Consider the following 17,018-nt stretch of genomic DNA (forward strand, 5'->3'; position numbering starts at 1 on the left):
TTTTCAAAATGTCATTCTTAACCTCTTATAGTACCGAAATGACAACATAAGTATAAAAATGTTGTTTTAAGGATAAAATATCATTTTGACAACATAAGTGTAATAATGTCATTTGGTAGCATAAGGATAAATTCACAACATCGGGTAACAATGTTATTTGACTTATAAAAAAACAGTCATTTTGACAACACAACGGTAAAAATGTCATTTTGACAATATAAGGGTAAAAGTATCATTTTGACAACATAAAGTTAAAAGTTTCATTTTAACTAGATAAAAATGTCTTCTTAACAAAAGAAAAAAACTAGATAAAAATGTCATTTTGACTACAAAAGGGGTAAATAAAAGTTTTTAGTTATTTTTTTAGTTGTCAGCGTTCCTTGGTCCTCTAAAGTGGGAGTTTTAACCAAATAATATAATTTGTAATTCTACATAATGACAAATAACAATCAAATGAAAGAACTTTATTTTCACGGAATGGGTTCTGCCGAATGGAAATCTCTTATTTCAATGAAATTAATTATCTGATATCAAACACTAAACTAAGATCACTGGGTGTAAGCATTGTGTAAGAATAAAATAGGTGATTACACCTTACCAAGTAGTTTTACATGACTTGGTCTTAGGGGGTTGAATAATCCGCGACCTCAATACTAGTGTAAGAAAACCCAGAAGCTCTCAGAATTTCGCCCTACTCCTGTTCATAACAAGGAAGGGATCTCGACTTGGGCAGTGTCCTCGTAATTCGCGATTCGAGGAATTCATTTAATCCTTCGTTTTCTGATATTTTCTTTCGGATTTCTACGGAATTGAAAAAGAAGAAGAAAAAATGGATCACAGATCCAATTTCAGCTTCTCTTTCACAACTATGCAACTGATCGGACTGTTCTTCCTGGTAAACCCTTCCCCCCTCTTTCTCTCTCTCTGTCTTCGTAGTTGTAGTAAAGTTGTTGATATTGAGACTTCATTTATCTTCTTGTTCATCTTTAGATCCTCTTGGTTAACAAGTTAGTTCAGAAAATTGTAAAATTTCTCATTTTGGATTCGTATAATATTGGATTATGTGAAAATTAGTTTACTAATACAAGATAACAATTCAATTTTTTATACATTTTGGTGTTATGAGATTGGTAATTGGAATTGTGAAAGAAATGGTGTTATTATTGGACTTTGGTAGTGGTAGTAAATAGTTAAGGCAGTTTATCGAGTAATTGTTAATGTTTTAAGTATGATCATTTGAGAAGGAGGGGGTCTGTTGTGAGATATAAACTGTGATGAATGAATACTTTTGAAATGCTATGTTGTACTGATAAATGGATGGTTTCTTTCAGTGCCTGGTAACCGGGTCACACGGATCTTCATTAGGATCTCGTAAGAGTGGGAAATCGTCGGTATTCTCACTATTTAACCTTAAAGAGAAGAGTAAGTTTTGGAATGACGCTGTAATACGTGATGGTACGTTCTCTTTTCAACAATTGTTTATGCCTTCATTTTTTTTTTAATCTTTGAATTAATATTTATTGAAAAAGGACAGAATTCTAGAAGGGAGTTTGATACATCATCATAGCCTCCCAACTATTAACAAAGTCATAGTATGATTTTGCTTTAGCCCAATTTTGATTTATGCACCAATTGAACAACAAGCCTAAGATATCTTCTACTCCTAGTAAGCTGTATGGGGTTGAGTCGTTGAAGATCTTGTTCCAAATGGCCCAAATGATGGCTATTGGGATCATGACCCACAATTATTTCCTTGTCTTCTTGACTTTTAGATTCTGCCATTGTGTGATGGTTTGATCAATTGATTTGGGGATGCACCATTGATTCTTTGATGTAGCCGTGAAGAAGTCCCATAGCATCTGCGCCCTTTCACGGGGAAGGAATATATGTTCAGATGATTCTTCACTTCGCTTGTACATGATGCATGTGCTAACCATTTGGAACCCTCGCCCTTTTAGCAGATCCACAGTTGGGATCTTGTTTAGGCTGGTGGCTCACACTGTGAAGCTTGCCCTGGAAGGATGACATTTTTCCGTATGTAGCCTTGAGCTTCCAGATGGATGTTATGTTCTGCCGACATCATTCTTTTGTAACACTATTTTATGGTTAAGTTGTCTTCTCTCCTAATTTCTAGACCCTCCTGTCTTCCTCCTCCTTGGATGGCACCCCTCTATCATCACCAGAAGCTGCATTAGCCATTAGGAATTTAGGATTGGGATTTCCCAGTCTTTCAAGTTCCTTCTCATTTGTATCTCCCAATTCCTCTGGCAGAAGTTGCATACTTGATAAACTGTTGCCTCCTTCATATTACAGAGGTGTAATATATAGCCGGTAACCTTGCCTTTAGATTGATAGTATGGCACCAGATATCCTACCAGAACTTGATACTCTTCCCATCGCCTAGACTTATTTGGTGATACTGTTAAACATTCCTGCCGGCTGCCGTCCTCCCTATGTTGGATGCTCTCCATACCCCACATCTGTAAGGTAGCTTATTAACCTTGTTAGCCCGTCACCTTCTTCTTCTCCGTACTTCTCAACAACGATATTCCTCCAGAGAGTGGTCTTGTCTTTTGCAAATTTGCAAATCCATTTTTATAACAAATAATCATTAATTGTGGTTAGTTTATGCCTTTATCTATGGTGTGGTTAGTTTATATAAAGTTATATAAAAAATATCAGTTGTTGTATTCTTATATGGTTTAGCCACTCAAAATCGACTATAATACCGGCCCTAAGAGTTGGTTCCTTCGTTCTTTGAGTTGGTCATCATACATATATCATCGTCTAATGGAGAATCATCAATCACTAAAAGTAAACGCAGGTATGGTTTACCAAAATTCAGAAAAAGAAATAAAAGGTGTTACATCAAGGAGATATCCTACAATGATGAGGCTAAGCCTACCAAAAAGAGTGCCCCGATGCGTATTAACAACTTCTAGTTGAAAAGTAGGATCTTATCGAGTCTTTTCAGTTGCACCATTCCATACTATCCCCAAAGGGTTTTGTTTCCAAAGCAAGTAATCTTGAGTAGAATGGCACATTAAGTGCCTTCATCAGAATATGATTCCCGCATCTGAGTTGCACTTGCACACTAATCAAACTTCTAGCCCCGTCTTAAACATTAAACTTCAGTGTTAGTGACTCGTAATCTTGCTTGCAAAGGGTAATTGTTCAAACAAAGCTGCGTCCTAGTAGCAATTGCTTTCATTGGGAACCAATCCAGCAATACATGATTAAATATTGGATGCATTTTGTTATTTGATATTTTATGCCAAAAAGTGATTATTGATAGAATAAGCTTATGGTCGTTTAACCTGTTGACATCATCTGTGATCTGTCTTTTTGTACTCTTAACTGTGATTGGTTTTATCTTTTTGTATTGAAATGAAGTGTTCTTTTGCATTTTTCATCCCGATCTTGTAGACATCGATGATTTAGAATCTTCCAGCTCTGGCAAAATGGGTGTTCTTAACTACACTAAGGCAGGTAATGATAGTTGAATGTTTTCACTTTTTCTCTCTAGAATTTTTTTCCCTTCATTTTCCTTTTGAAAACGGAAGAAAAATTGTACTGAATCTCTTGTTGAGAGTATGCCCTAATTTTAAGATAATGCAGGTTACAGTTGTTAGTTGTGACCCCTTTTCTTCATCCCCATATATGTTATATTGCATTTTGAATAAAACCTCCTTAAAAAAATTGATATTATTTTACGTGCATGGTGCATCCTCTGAACATGTCTTATTAATAGCGAAGCTCACGATTTCTACAACAAATAATTCTTAAACAAGTTTTTCTCATGGTTTAAATATGTTTTAAAAACTGAACAAGGCAAAGTCAGTGTCTGGTAATTGGTAAGGTTAAATAAGTCGTTAGTGTCAGCAGTCAGGTAACATGCTCAAACCTACCAAAGCATACTCTGACCCTTTTTGGCATTCTTATCTGTTGTAGAATGCATTCTTAAAAGTTAAGTAGTAATTTTAGAGTTCAGCTTGGCTGGGACCACTTATGTAAATTTGTCCTTTGCTTTAATTAGGATACGGTGGTTTTGTCACTAATTCTTACCATCTAAACTAATGTCTATTATTAAATCTGCAGACTTTTAGACCTAATTTATACTCTGTATCATACTACAAGATAAATGATAGTTAGTACTAATCTGAGATGTTGGTTTGAGGTCCTTCAAGAATTTTTGACTTGTTCCATTTTCCGTTCTCTTATCTTAGGTAGCATTGCAAGTTATATGAAGCTCTCACAAGTCGACTCTATGTACCTTCCAGTGCCTGTGAATTTCATTTTCATCGGATTTGAAGGCAAAGGAAACCAAGGTGAATGCTTATGTTGTTCAAATTTTTCTTCTATGTGCTGGCTGGAGCTCCATACACTCTACATATCTGATTGGTTTTCTTCCTTTTTCTGTTTTTCATACTTCCTGTAGAATTCAAGCTTGGAATAGAAGAACTCGAGCGGTGGTTTACGAAGATAGATCACATTTTTGAACATACAAGAATTCCCCATATAGGGGAGGCTCTCAGTCCGTTCTACAAGATTATCCTAGATAAATCACGTCGTCATCATGAGCTTCCTATTATAAGTCACGTAAATTACAAGTAATGGTCTTTGCGTTTTGTACTGTTTTTTCAGTGTTAATCTAGACACCCATGTTCCATAATTAGAAGTTGCGATAGGTTGAGAGCTTTGCTGTTTGCAGTTCATCCCAATAAAATTGATAGCTTCTTTATGTAATATGAACTAGTTGTGCATTTGCTTGTGTGCAGTTTTTCTGTTCATGCCATAGAAATGGGAGAAAAGGTTACATCTGTTTTTGAGCACGCCATAAAAGTCCTATCTCGCAAGGATAATGTATCCAATACCAGGTACACGCTTGTTCTAATCCAAAGTACTAAATTCCAATACCTAGAAAGCATCTCCACATCTTGGATTCTGAATTTGTTGCGTATCTTTTTAACCTGCTGCTAATTAATTCAAATGTGTTTTATGTTCACAGAGATGATGAAAATGTTCTTTGGCAAGTGGATGTGGATACGATGGATTTGCTTTTCACAACTCTCGTTGAATATCTTCAACTGGAAGAAGCATATAACATCTTCGTTTTGAATCCTAAACACAATATAGGCAGAACCAAATACGGCTACAGGTGGGTGTTATATTATGGCTCATACTTGTACCCTAGCTTGACAGGCTTCATCATTTATGTGCAACACTGATTTTCTTGATCTTCAGCATATGATGTCATTTCACACTTCACATATACTTTGAACATTATATATACTCCTGACATTATATTTTGGTTAACTTTTATTGAGTGAATCCTAGCTCGAATCTTGTCGTCTATCTTTATAATACCTTTGTCTCTAATCTAAAATGTTGTAAATCTGCAGGAGAGGTTTATCCGAATCAGAAATTAGTTTTCTTAAAGAGGTACTCCCTACTCTATGCCTGATTCTGTTACTTCTCTTTCTATCACTATTGTTTCCTCATTTGATATGTCAGTCTTCACTTGTCTGGGGATGGATGAAACTTGAAAGAAGTCAAACATCTTAACAGCTTTGTTTGTTCGTATTTGGTCTAGATCTCTTGTTCAGAAAAAAGTATTTGGTAATTTCAAGAAATAATTAGGACTGTCACTCTGTCAGTGTGAAAATTGAAAGGAGCATTTCCTCCGTCTGGAACTGACACTCACAGACTTCTTTCTTGCAGAATAAAGACTTGCAAAAAAAGATTCTTCAGTCAGGACGTGGTCAAGGAAGTATTCTTGGTAGGTAACCATTTTTGTATGTCTTACGTTAATCCAATAAGTGTGGTTGGGGTAGCTTAATTATGTTTCGATATGCAATTGGTAAAATGAAGTTCATCCTGAAATGGTGCTGAATTATCTTTTCAGCTCTTGAAAAGATTAAAAGACCTCTTTACGCAAAGCATCCTATGACAAAGTTTGCTTGGACAACAGCTGAAGACATTGATACAGTAAGTGATGGCTCCGTTTTCTGAATTTCTAAATTCGTAATTCAATTGATATGATTGGTCTAAGATTTTTTGATCTTGGTTTACAAGTTTAATTAATGGTATGAAAAAGAGATCCTCTGAAAATGCTACAGAATATGTCCTTGTACTTAAGTTTTTTGTGCCTCATTGTCGCTGGTTAGGTAGAATGGGTAGATACCTGCCTAGATGCATTGAAGGATGCTGAGAAGCTGTACCAAGGAAAAGAAGCTGCTGATATCATACAAAGTCAGGTTATGCAGGTATCTACATGCTTACTGCCTGGCTTCATTGCATATTGTGTGTATCTTATGCTAAAAGTAATATTTTCCTATCGGGCATTATCTTTTCAAGTTATTGAATGGAAGGAATGAAGATATGAAGAGTCTTCTAGAGAAGGAGTTAAATTCTGGGAACTTAGATGGTGTTCATGCAGAATGTCTCACTGACACATGGGCCGGAAGAAATAGGTTCACCTCTCTCTCTCTCTCTCTCTCTCTCTCTCTCTCTCTCTCAGGTGCCCTGTAAAATTTAAAGCTCTCTTTTGTTTGATATCGTTTATGTGGTGTCTAGGTGGGCTTTCATTGACTTGAGTGCAGGTCCTTTCTCGTGGGGACCTTCTGTTGGAGGAGAAGGTGTGCGCACAGAGCTTAGTTTGCCAAATGTGATGAGAACCATTGGTGCAGTAGCAGGTAATATGGACATTGTTTTTGCCGTGACTTATTACATATTCAGACATTTCTATCCAACTTATGTTTCTGCAAGGAGCACAAGTCTGCAGGTTGGCTTGCTGTTTTAGCACTTGCCTGGGTTGTTTATAAGATGTTTACTTTGAGATCAATCATTGCAAAACTTTGATGGTATTGTGATATTTCTGGATGAGTAATGAGTTATGTAGTAGGATTAACTAATAGTTTTCTCGTGGCCTCCAGAAATGACCGAAGATGAAGCTGAAGATCATTTGCAAGGTGTAATCCAGGAAAAATTTGCAGTTCTCGGTGATGTATGTCCTTTAGTCACTTTTTGATTTTTTACTGAAGTATCCTATACGGCTGAACTATTGTCTAGACTTGTACTCAGCATTAGTTTTTGCTGGGTTTTCTTTACTCTACAAGGAAGCAAATTAAAGGCATTTGGTGGTTTTTAATGTCAATTTACAGCATCTTCCATCCATTCTAGTTTCGGACAAATGAATTTATCTTAGGGCTTCTAATCACTGAGTTTGATCAATTGTTCTGATCATCTTGGTGTAGTATGATTATGTCATGGTGCTGTGCTGGACGTCGTCAATATAGTTAAGATGTTGTAGGAGCAATGTCAGTGTCACTTTTGGATTAATAAGTAATTACAGCGTTCTGGCTGAGAAGGGTTCAGAAAGCTCTGGTTCTTTGCAGGGGAAATTAATCTGGGACCTCAAAGCTTTGTCCTGTTGAGAAGTAGTCAAGATCCTGTCAGTGTTTGGAATGAGAACTTATACAAGTCTGTGGGTAATTAGATGTAAAATTATAGTACGTATAGTGTAGATCTTACTGATGGATTTTACCTACATTGATAAGTTAATTGGATAGAGAAGGGCTATCAAGAAATTCCAACTTATACTAACTCTATTTGAGGGGAAATCTAACATGTGTTCTTCTAAAACGAAAATCCGTGGTTAATTCGTAAGAAATCCATTTGGAAGTGTTGGTCGAAGATGTTCACTAACAGCTGTCAGTTATTTGACCAAGTACTGTAGATGTTTTTAATATTTTCTTGTTATACTTCTAATATTTGGTTTGTAATTCACCTGGTTGTAAGAAATGTGCTTTTAAATAATGCAGAGTGAACATCATGCTATTGATATTCTTTTAGCGGAGATTGATATATATGAGCTTTTCGCATTCAAAAACTGTAAGGGAAGAAAGGTTAAGCTTGCTCTTTGTGAAGGTAATTTCTATTCCCATCCTTCATGCAAGCTTTTCTGATTGCATCTAGGACTAAGAGCTGAGGATGCAACTGATCTTGCTTAGACTGTTGTTTGTAAACTCAATAAGTGCTATCCGTTGCTTGACTAAAAAAAGGAACAAAAGGGTTTGCTGCCGTGATGTAGGACAGAAATGGGAAGTTGGAAATAAGGAAGAAAATAACTTGATTATATTATAGATATAAGAAATAACGCACTAGTATCACACCAGTACAAACTAGGAATCACTCCTAGAGCCCTTAGGCATCACACCCTTGGGGTATTTGCATCACACAAACACATAAAGCTTAACTAGCTGCTGGAATACTCTCTGTCTCCCCTCAAACAGCAGAATACAACCCTTATATATAGCCTAAAACTGACCCTTAATATCCCATACTTCTAGACTTTTAAACTTCTAAACTCCTAGGACATAAAAGACATTAAAGAAACACTAGATGACATTAAAGAGACACTAAAAGACATTAAAGACACTTAACCATCCTAATACTTAGAAACTACTAGAATCTCCACAAAGACATGTGGATCATGCCCGCATTATTCAAGGTTCTAAGTGGGCCATTCATGCAAGACACGCCAAATCAGAATTTGGGTCTGGCAATCCTTCTTTTGACGTCTCCCATATGCCTTAAACAGTTGCTGCCATCCATCTCTATCAATTCTCCCGGGCTTGAGAAAACTCGACCCCGACGAGTTAAATGCATAAAATTTCTCATCAAGGTCCTGGTCAAGTACTTTGGACTCATCATCTCTATCAATTCTCCCAGGTTTGATAAAGCTCGACTCTGGCGAGTTAAATGCATAAATGTCTTCGTCAAGTACTTTGAACTCATCATATCTAATCCTTGTATAGTCAGTAAGTGGGTGCCCCTTCCAATTAATCCAATATCCTTGATGGGAATCCACCTCGATAGAAACACTTTGATGATCAACAATGTCTTTAGTTTCTTCGTTTTCCATTGTTAGAGATGTGGTAATGAGTCCAACAACAGATACATGGTAACTATTTTCTTCCTCCTCTAGGTCATTATACTCATAGATTCCATAATCAAATAAAGTTTCATTTTCTAGAGCTTTCTCTTCATTATTTCCGGCTTGCTCATCTCCTTTTGCAGTTTCGGGATGTTTAGCAAGATGGTGTGTTCGAGTTTCCATCTTAGCTAGTCTGGTTTGCACGTCTTTGAGTCGTTCTGTAATTTCAAAAATGATATCGTCTCGTTCATTCTCAGTTAATCTTCTCCTAAGTCCGGATCTAGTTGCCATCATGTAACCTCGCTCTGATACCAAAATGATGTAGGACAGAAATGGGGAAGTGGAATAGAAGAAGAAAATAGCTTGATTATATTATAGATAAGCACTAGCATCGCACTAGTACAAACTAGGAATCACTCCTAGAACCCTTAGGCATCACACCTTTGGGGTATTTGCATCACACAAACACATAAAGCTTAAGTAGCTGCTGGAATACTCTTTGTCGCTCCTCAAACAGCAGAATACAACCCTTATATATAGCCTAAAACTGACCCTTAATATCCCATACTTCTAGACTTTTAAACTTCTAAACTCCTAGGACATAAAAGACATTAAAGAGACACTAGATGACATTAAAGACATTAAAGAGACACTAAAAGACATTAAAGACACTTAACCATCCTAATACTTAGAAACTAGTAGAATCTCCACAAAGACATGTGGATCAGACCCGCATTATTCAAGGTTCTAAGTGGGCCATTCATGCAAGACACGCCAAATCAGAATTTGGGTCTGGCAATCCTTCTTTTGACGTCTCCCATATGCCTTAAACAGTTGCTGCCATTCATCTCTATCATTCCGGCATTAGGTTGTGCTTTAGTTATAGGTTTCAGTGCACTTGTAAAGTGAACAATCATGTGGAACTATATTGGTTAGTGTGGATATAACTAAAGACTCGTGGAAATGATGAAAGTGTTACTCAGATGATGAAACATACATTTTTTTCGTTAGAAAGTTAGCATGTTTTAAGATAAACCTCAATAGGAGCTACCACGTCGTAGAAACATTTTTGGTGTGTAGAAATGAAAGCTCATAAAATTTTGTTACTCTCTCGTGGTCTCGTTAGTATAAGAACGCAAGAGGTTATAGGAAATTTCTCAGATAATTTATTATGTTTACAACAAGATTAATATGCTAATAAATTTTTTTTTCTTCGTTTCAAAATAATGAGAAATCAGCGCTCTGGTAATCAATAAGACAAACAATTTATTCCATTCTTAAGATTAGAATTGTCTGCCAAAATTTAATTCCTTAATTATTTTCTTTTCAATATTTTGGTCTAAATTACTGGTCAAGTCTGTCGAAATGAACAGTGATCTCAGCAGAAAACTATTGTTGAATTTGCTGTTGGCCATCGAACCTGAAAATTGATCATTTTGGCTGAAATGTTCAACTCCATACTTCTGCATCCTCTCTTTTTTTCAGTGACTAGCATGCATTTATCCCTTTACTGGAGCCCCAAATTTAGATCTAATTGACACTGAAAATTTTGAGAAAAGAACCACCTATGACCTATGTTCATGTAGAAAATCAAGTTTGAGTACTCAGTAGTATTGACAAGCTTCTACTAATGATTGCAGAGCTTGATGAGAGGATGCGGGATTTGAAAGAAGAGCTCCTGTCTTTTGAGGGTGGTGATCATGATGAAAGCCATAAGAAGGCGGCTATGGATGCGTTAAAACGAATGGAGAATTGGAATTTGTTCAGTGATACCCTCGAGGTAAGCCAATCACTCTGTAGCTTTAGCAGTGAAAATATTTGCGCGTTTGCGGTTTCTTTGGAGGAATGGGCAAAAATAAAAAATAAGGCATTTGGCCATCAACTTGACATTCAAGTCTTGTTCTTTCTTTGCTATGTTAAATTGATAATGATCCTCATAATTGCTATACTCTTGAAAGGTAATTAGTTCTTTTTGAAGAAAATGTTGTTTCCATTCAGGAGTTCCACAACTACACTGTTGCACGTGATACTTTTCTCGCTCATCTCGGTGCTACTTTATGGGGATCTATGAGGCACATTATCTCCCCTTCAATTGCTGATGGGGCATATCATTACTATGATAAGATATCCTTTCAACTATTTTTTATCACACAAGAGGTAAACCGTGTATTTACTACTTTAAAGATGTTGCAGTACTACTGACTACTGAGCTTGTCCTCACTATGGTCTTATTGGTGCAGAAAGTCAGGCACATAAAACAACTACCTGTGGATCTCAAGGCTATTATGGATGGCCTTTCCTCCTTGTTGTTACCTTCCCAGAAAGTTATGTTCAGTCCTCATATGTATGTAATCTTTTCTTGTGATGACTTCTTAATCCTCACATTATTCCCATTGTATTAGGTTTTTGGACAAATAGTTGTCAAAAGTCCGGGCATTTGCATTTTTTGCTTTACTGTGTATATGTTTCTGCTTACTGCTTACATACAACATTTTTTTTTTTGAAAATAGCTTAGATATAACATTGCAGAGCTTATGATGTAACCTCGTTGGCGGAAGCTTCAACAGAGGTTTACGATCTTTAAACAAAGAATCAAAGATATAACATAACAAGAAGTCTCTAGATTCGTACTTAAACCCGTATTCTTCTCATAAATCTTAAACAAATATATATTCAATGATGTCGCTAAAAATTCTTAATGGGAACTCCTTAACTTCACCATATACGTTCCAGATATACTAAATCTAGTCAAATTGTTACCTAGTACCTTGAGTGCTCCTTTTGATGTAAAATATACTGAAAATAACAAGTTATGACCCTTTAAGGTACCTCCTAGCAGCAACTACAGGATTTCTAAAATAAATAGAAACTAATCCAAAAAAGAACTCCAATTTAATTAGTAAATGTAAATAAAAACAACTAAACATATATGAAACAAACAACTTCCTTAATTATATTGGTTTGCTCTTAATAGAAGTGCGCCGAATAAAATCTCAATTCACATCAGTTTACATCTTGATTTCCTTTCGGATTTGCATTTGCTCTGCCAAATTGAGACAGGAAAAAACAAAACTAGAAGTAGTTTCTTTCTTAAATCCACACTTACATACATGGTTCTAGATTGTATAAAACTATGTAAACTGTGTTGGTTCTGTAGGTTGCCCCTTTCAGAGGACCCAGCTCTGGCAATGGCATTCTCAGTGGCACGTCGTGCGGCTACTGTCCCACTATTGCTAGTGAATGGCACATACAGGACAACTGTTCGTTCTTACATAGATTCCTCCATTCTTCAACATCAGTTGCAGAGACTGAAAGACCATGGTTCACTAAAAGGTATTTTTCCAATCTCTGAATGACTTTTTTCAGTTTGTTACTTTTTACCTCTCGAATGCATATTTGCATATAACTGATTCTGTCTTGGAATTAAAGATTCAATTTACTTTAATAATGCAGGTGAGCACGCACATAGCAGATCTACTCTGGAAGTTCCAATATTTTGGTTTATACACAGTGACCCACTATTAGTTGACAAGCATTATCAAGCAAAAGCACTTCCCGAGATGGTCATTGTCGTCCAGTCAGAAGCATCATCTTGGGAAAGCCATCTGCAGTGTAATGGGCAGTCACTTTTGTGGGATTTAAGGTAAATTATTTGGTATTTGCTGTCAATTTTATACTAAGTGATAGCAATTATAATATTAATCTTTCAGAACTCAGCTTAAGGTGCCATATTAAACTAAGTTTACCAGTGTTTCCCTGGAAGTGTTGTGTTTGAAATGTTGACCATCTCTGCAATGCAAAAAATAAGTACAGTTCTTTCTGCAATATCAATAGGGATTTTTTCGATAATCATAGTAAAGGGTAAAGGGGCTTGCACAAATAAGACGTGTTTATTACCTTGTGTTAGCGTTTGTGAAGTAAATACAAATTCAAGAGTTCAGAAACTGAACGCTCATGGGATAGTGATGAACAAATGACCATTAGCTTCTAGGGCATTTGGAGCTCCTGTAGCTCATTTCTTGTCATTGATGATTACAGGAGACCTGTGAAAGCTGCTCTAGCCGCAACTGCTGAACATTTAGCTGGTTTACTCCCCCTTCACCTGGTTTACAGTCATGCCCATGAAACTGCAGTTGAGGTTTGTGGATTTCTTGTTCGTGTGTCATTGGCAGATAGAATCTGAATATGTTGATAATATCTTTGTGGTCCTATTCTTGCTTTCATTTCTTTATTGATATGGATAGATTCCCAGATCTAAGTTGTAAAAAAGAGGAAATTCGACCCTTAACACCTATGTCAGCTTTTTTGGTATATGGAATCTTTTCAGTTCACGATAAAATACCTCTTACTGAGGCTCATGTTTTATGCAATGTGGCAGGACTGGATATGGTCAGTAGGTTGCAATCCTATGTCCATCACTTCGCAGGGGTGGCACATTTCACAGTTCCAATCTGATACGATAGCTCGAAGCTACATCATCACAACACTTGAGGAGTCTATACAACTTGTCAATTCAGCAGTTCATCTTCTAGTTATGGAGCGTACTAGTATCCTTGCATGATTATAATATTACCACACTTTTAGGGTTGATCACTAACAAGTCCCTGTAAGTGATACATAGGGCTCCAAGTAAATAGTTCAGTTCTTCAAGTACTGCATGAGTTCATGGCATCGTTATTTTATCATTCATGTTTGAGAAAACCACACAAGAAACACAATCTCGTGGAGGTTTGGTCCATCGGCTTACTTGCCTCTAGTGGTCATGAGCCTATCTCACACCAAAAATCTAGCTAAAGAGTCAAGGCTGTTCCTCACACTTATAAAGAGGCCACCACCCCTTAGCACAACCATTGTGGGACTAACACCAACAATCTTTCTCTTCACGCATGGAATCTGGAAGACTATCTTACACCTACAAAATGGACCCGAAAGACTTCGGTAAACCTGGGCTCTGATACCATTTGTGGTTGTGGTCTTGGGCCTATCTCACCCCAAGAGGTGAGGCTTTCCCTCACACTTACAAAGGGACAGCCCCACCACCCCACCACAACCAAATGTGGGATGTTGAAACTTTCTTGTTTTTTCCATTTGTTTCGTGTTCTTTTTGCAGTCTCAATTTTTGCTTGTGTACGTTGAATGAAATATCAGTTGAGATGTATTTGAGTTAGTTTTGCTTGAAATTGATTAGGGATGCATCTCAAATTTTTATTTTATCAAGTAATCTTTCCGTTGAATACTTGACCAAAATCAGCTGAAAAGACTTTTAAGCTCTTCAAAATCCAGGAACGTGATTTAGTGAACAAATACAACTCAGTCATTAGCCTCTGGAGAAGAGTAAGTATATCTCTCTCTGTTTCTTCAATTTCAGTACTTCTTTCCCATAAATTTGATTACTTAAACATAACTCAAAATTTCGGTTTCAGATTTCGACTATAACTGGGGAATTACGCTATTCAGATGCGTTGAGGTTGATGTCTCCTCTGGAGGATGCATCCAAAGGGTTAAGCTCGAAAAACTTTCTGCTTGATTCTCATCTTCTGCGTGACTTTTTCATTTAATCTTTTACGTTGACAATCATTTGTTTTATGCGCACCAGCATGGCATTGTTTTTAACGACATTTAAATGAATTCCTTTGTAGGTTCGCAGATTTCGTTAATACAACTATTGCCCTACTTCATCCAATTCATTGCACCAAAGCTAGAGAAGTTCAAGTAGAGTTCGACATGACAACAATACCCGCTTTCTTAATTGTTTTGGGTATCCTCTGGTTCGTATTAAGGCCGAGAAGACCCAAGCCCAAGATCAATTAAGTAGAACACAATGCAGATAGTAGGTACCTTTTAAGAATTCAATGAAAGCAGTTTCAAAACACATCGTACTAAAGCTATATGAATGCAAGAAGAAGTAAAGAGAAGAAGCTTCTTCGCCACTTGGATCATGATTTTAAGTCGAACGGTTGATTGTTGCAAGAACATGTGATCCTTTGTATCATTTAATGATCTCCAGTTTTGGGTGTGTATTAATGAACTAATCCATTGAAAGCATTCTTGAGAAGTTTCAGAATTGATAGAAGTTCCCAAAAGTTTCATCTTATATGAATCGTTGTTGGATTTTTATTAGTTGAATCAAATGCAGTTAGATCATCTCCAATACAAAAAAAAAGGCTCAAATTGTCCTGTGTGACAAGTCTCAATTAAGTTTCTCTTTCATAGACGGCAATATTGAGATTCTCAATTTAAAAGATATCTCTAATGCAACCCTCTAAAAATAACTTAAGTGCCAATTTTAGTATGGGTGGATTTGCTTTTAATATATTGAGTGGCCAATTGAGATCTTCGAACAAAATATCGAATTTTGAATTGTTTCATGAAACATCTCAATATTAAACGGTATCACATTATCTTGCATTGGAATTTAAAAAATTCCAATACATATTCCATAGGAAGGGAGATATGAATAAAATACAAATGATTGGTGGAAGACAACCAAGGAACTAAAATAAGTACAAACCCCATGAGTTTATGGGGGCCTAAATTAAAAGTGCAACTTTGAAGAATAAAGAAAAATCTTTGGGGCATAAAGATTTTAGTGAATAAATATTGACTTAGAGGGCTTATTCTTTTTTTAGTCCAAAAATTGATTTGATCAAACATTGCCCACTAATCTTCATCTTCTCTCTCTCTCTCTCTCTCTCTCTCTCTCTCTCTCGCTATTTCTCTCTTTTTTCTCTCTCTCTGTTTCTCTCTCTCTTTCGTTCTCTTACTCCCTCTCACTATCTCTATCTCTCTCGTACTCTTATCCTCTCTCTCTCTCCCTCTCACTATTTTTCTCTCTCTCTCTCCCAACTTTCGATTTCTATCTCTCTCCTGCTCACTAAATTAACAGCCTTTTGGTCTGGTGCCTGTAGAAGCACCCTACTAAAAAAAGCATCCCATCGTTGTTATCCAGAACTTGATCAGATTTTAATCAAAACTTGGGCACACCAAAAAGCTCTAGAACATCTTCAGAACCAGCAGATCATTCTCTAACCTACAACTGCTAATGATTCTAATTGATTCTGATGAAGTATAGTGTTTTGGTGGTTTTCCAGTGGTTTTCCAGTGGTTTTTCAATGGTGATGGTGGGGCTCTGTTTTGTGGTATGAGATGGTGGTGGTTTTGTGGTTTGGTTCATGGTGGTTTCCTGATAATGATGATGGTTTCCTTGTATTGGCGAGGTTTTTCAGTGGTGGCGGCGGTTTCCCGATGATGGCGGCGGTTTTCCGGTGATGGCGGAAATTTAAGTTTTAGTACAATAAATTTGTCGACCTTTAGGATCTTTTCATTCTCGATCTTGATGATCTTTTTATTGTATGACCTTTAGGGTCTTTGTATTTAGTTTTGTCTTGTTATTCCTTTCCCTTCATGAGACACTTTACGTTCGAAAGTTCTGTGTAGTACTTTACTTACGTAACTTTCATGTAGTTCCCAGTGGAATTAAAATTCTCAAACCATGTAATATTGTGGATCGATTTCACTTATGAATGTAATTCTGGTTTTAATAAAAAAAAAAGAACATGATCAGATTTTGGATCATTTCATCCATTTGGTTCAAGTTTTTGATAACATCTTTGAAAGTTGTCCTCTGGAAAATTGCATCCATAAATTGGATCGTAATATGTATATATTTCTTTCTGAAGATGGTCTATAGACGCTCTGGCAAATTGTTCTTGGTCTGCTTTCACTCTTAACGTCCCCACGGATTGGGCAGTCCGAGAGTATTCGGAATGGGCCTAACCCGTGATGGGTATTTTTTTAATTATGATTTATCTCCCATACAAAAATTATTGGGGTCAACTTGAATCTCCAGACACACAACTGAGCCAAATTGAACTCCCACACAATTTGAAGCCAAATTGGCTACGTGGTTACACATTGGGATCCAATACAATATTAACCTTAAAAATAATGAAAATAATAATAATTGTAATAATAATCATCATCATCATAGTAATAATATTAAATGTCTTAAAGACTTATTATCCTAAAATATCTACCGACATTGTGAAATATCTCATAAAAATGTCCACCCGACATTATG

General features: G+C 36.5%; 1 protein-coding gene across 2 annotated transcripts; it reads left to right on the plus strand.

The window, feature by feature from the left end:
- Positions 1-440: 440 nt before the first annotated feature.
- Positions 441-15,401, plus strand: LOC147531819 (uncharacterized). 2 transcript variants are annotated; one of them, XM_086645915.1, is made up of 26 exons: positions 441-895; positions 1,332-1,455; positions 3,427-3,489; positions 4,227-4,328; positions 4,439-4,610; positions 4,779-4,877; positions 5,009-5,158; positions 5,403-5,442; positions 5,722-5,779; positions 5,906-5,988; positions 6,168-6,266; positions 6,358-6,473; positions 6,577-6,695; positions 6,936-7,006; positions 7,824-7,929; positions 10,579-10,718; positions 10,937-11,095; positions 11,179-11,282; positions 12,096-12,271; positions 12,392-12,581; positions 12,977-13,076; positions 13,317-13,485; positions 14,190-14,272; positions 14,362-14,438; positions 14,578-14,768; positions 14,910-15,155. In XM_086645915.1, the coding sequence occupies exons 1-25, from the start codon at positions 830-832 to the stop codon at positions 14,747-14,749; spliced, it is 2,838 nt and encodes a 945-aa protein (XP_086502041.1). In that variant the 5' UTR covers positions 441-829; the 3' UTR covers positions 14,750-14,768; positions 14,910-15,155. The 2 variants fall into 2 exon arrangements, with proteins under 2 accessions (XP_086502041.1, XP_086502039.1); XM_086645913.1 differs by having other exon boundaries at positions 445-895; positions 14,578-15,401.
- Positions 15,402-17,018: the final 1,617 nt, after the last annotated feature.

Source organism: Eschscholzia californica, unplaced genomic scaffold, assembly GCF_041429995.1.
Source record: "Eschscholzia californica isolate CP2 unplaced genomic scaffold, dmEscCali1.0.p SCAF_6, whole genome shotgun sequence".
Taxonomy (NCBI): domain Eukaryota; kingdom Viridiplantae; phylum Streptophyta; class Magnoliopsida; order Ranunculales; family Papaveraceae; genus Eschscholzia; species Eschscholzia californica.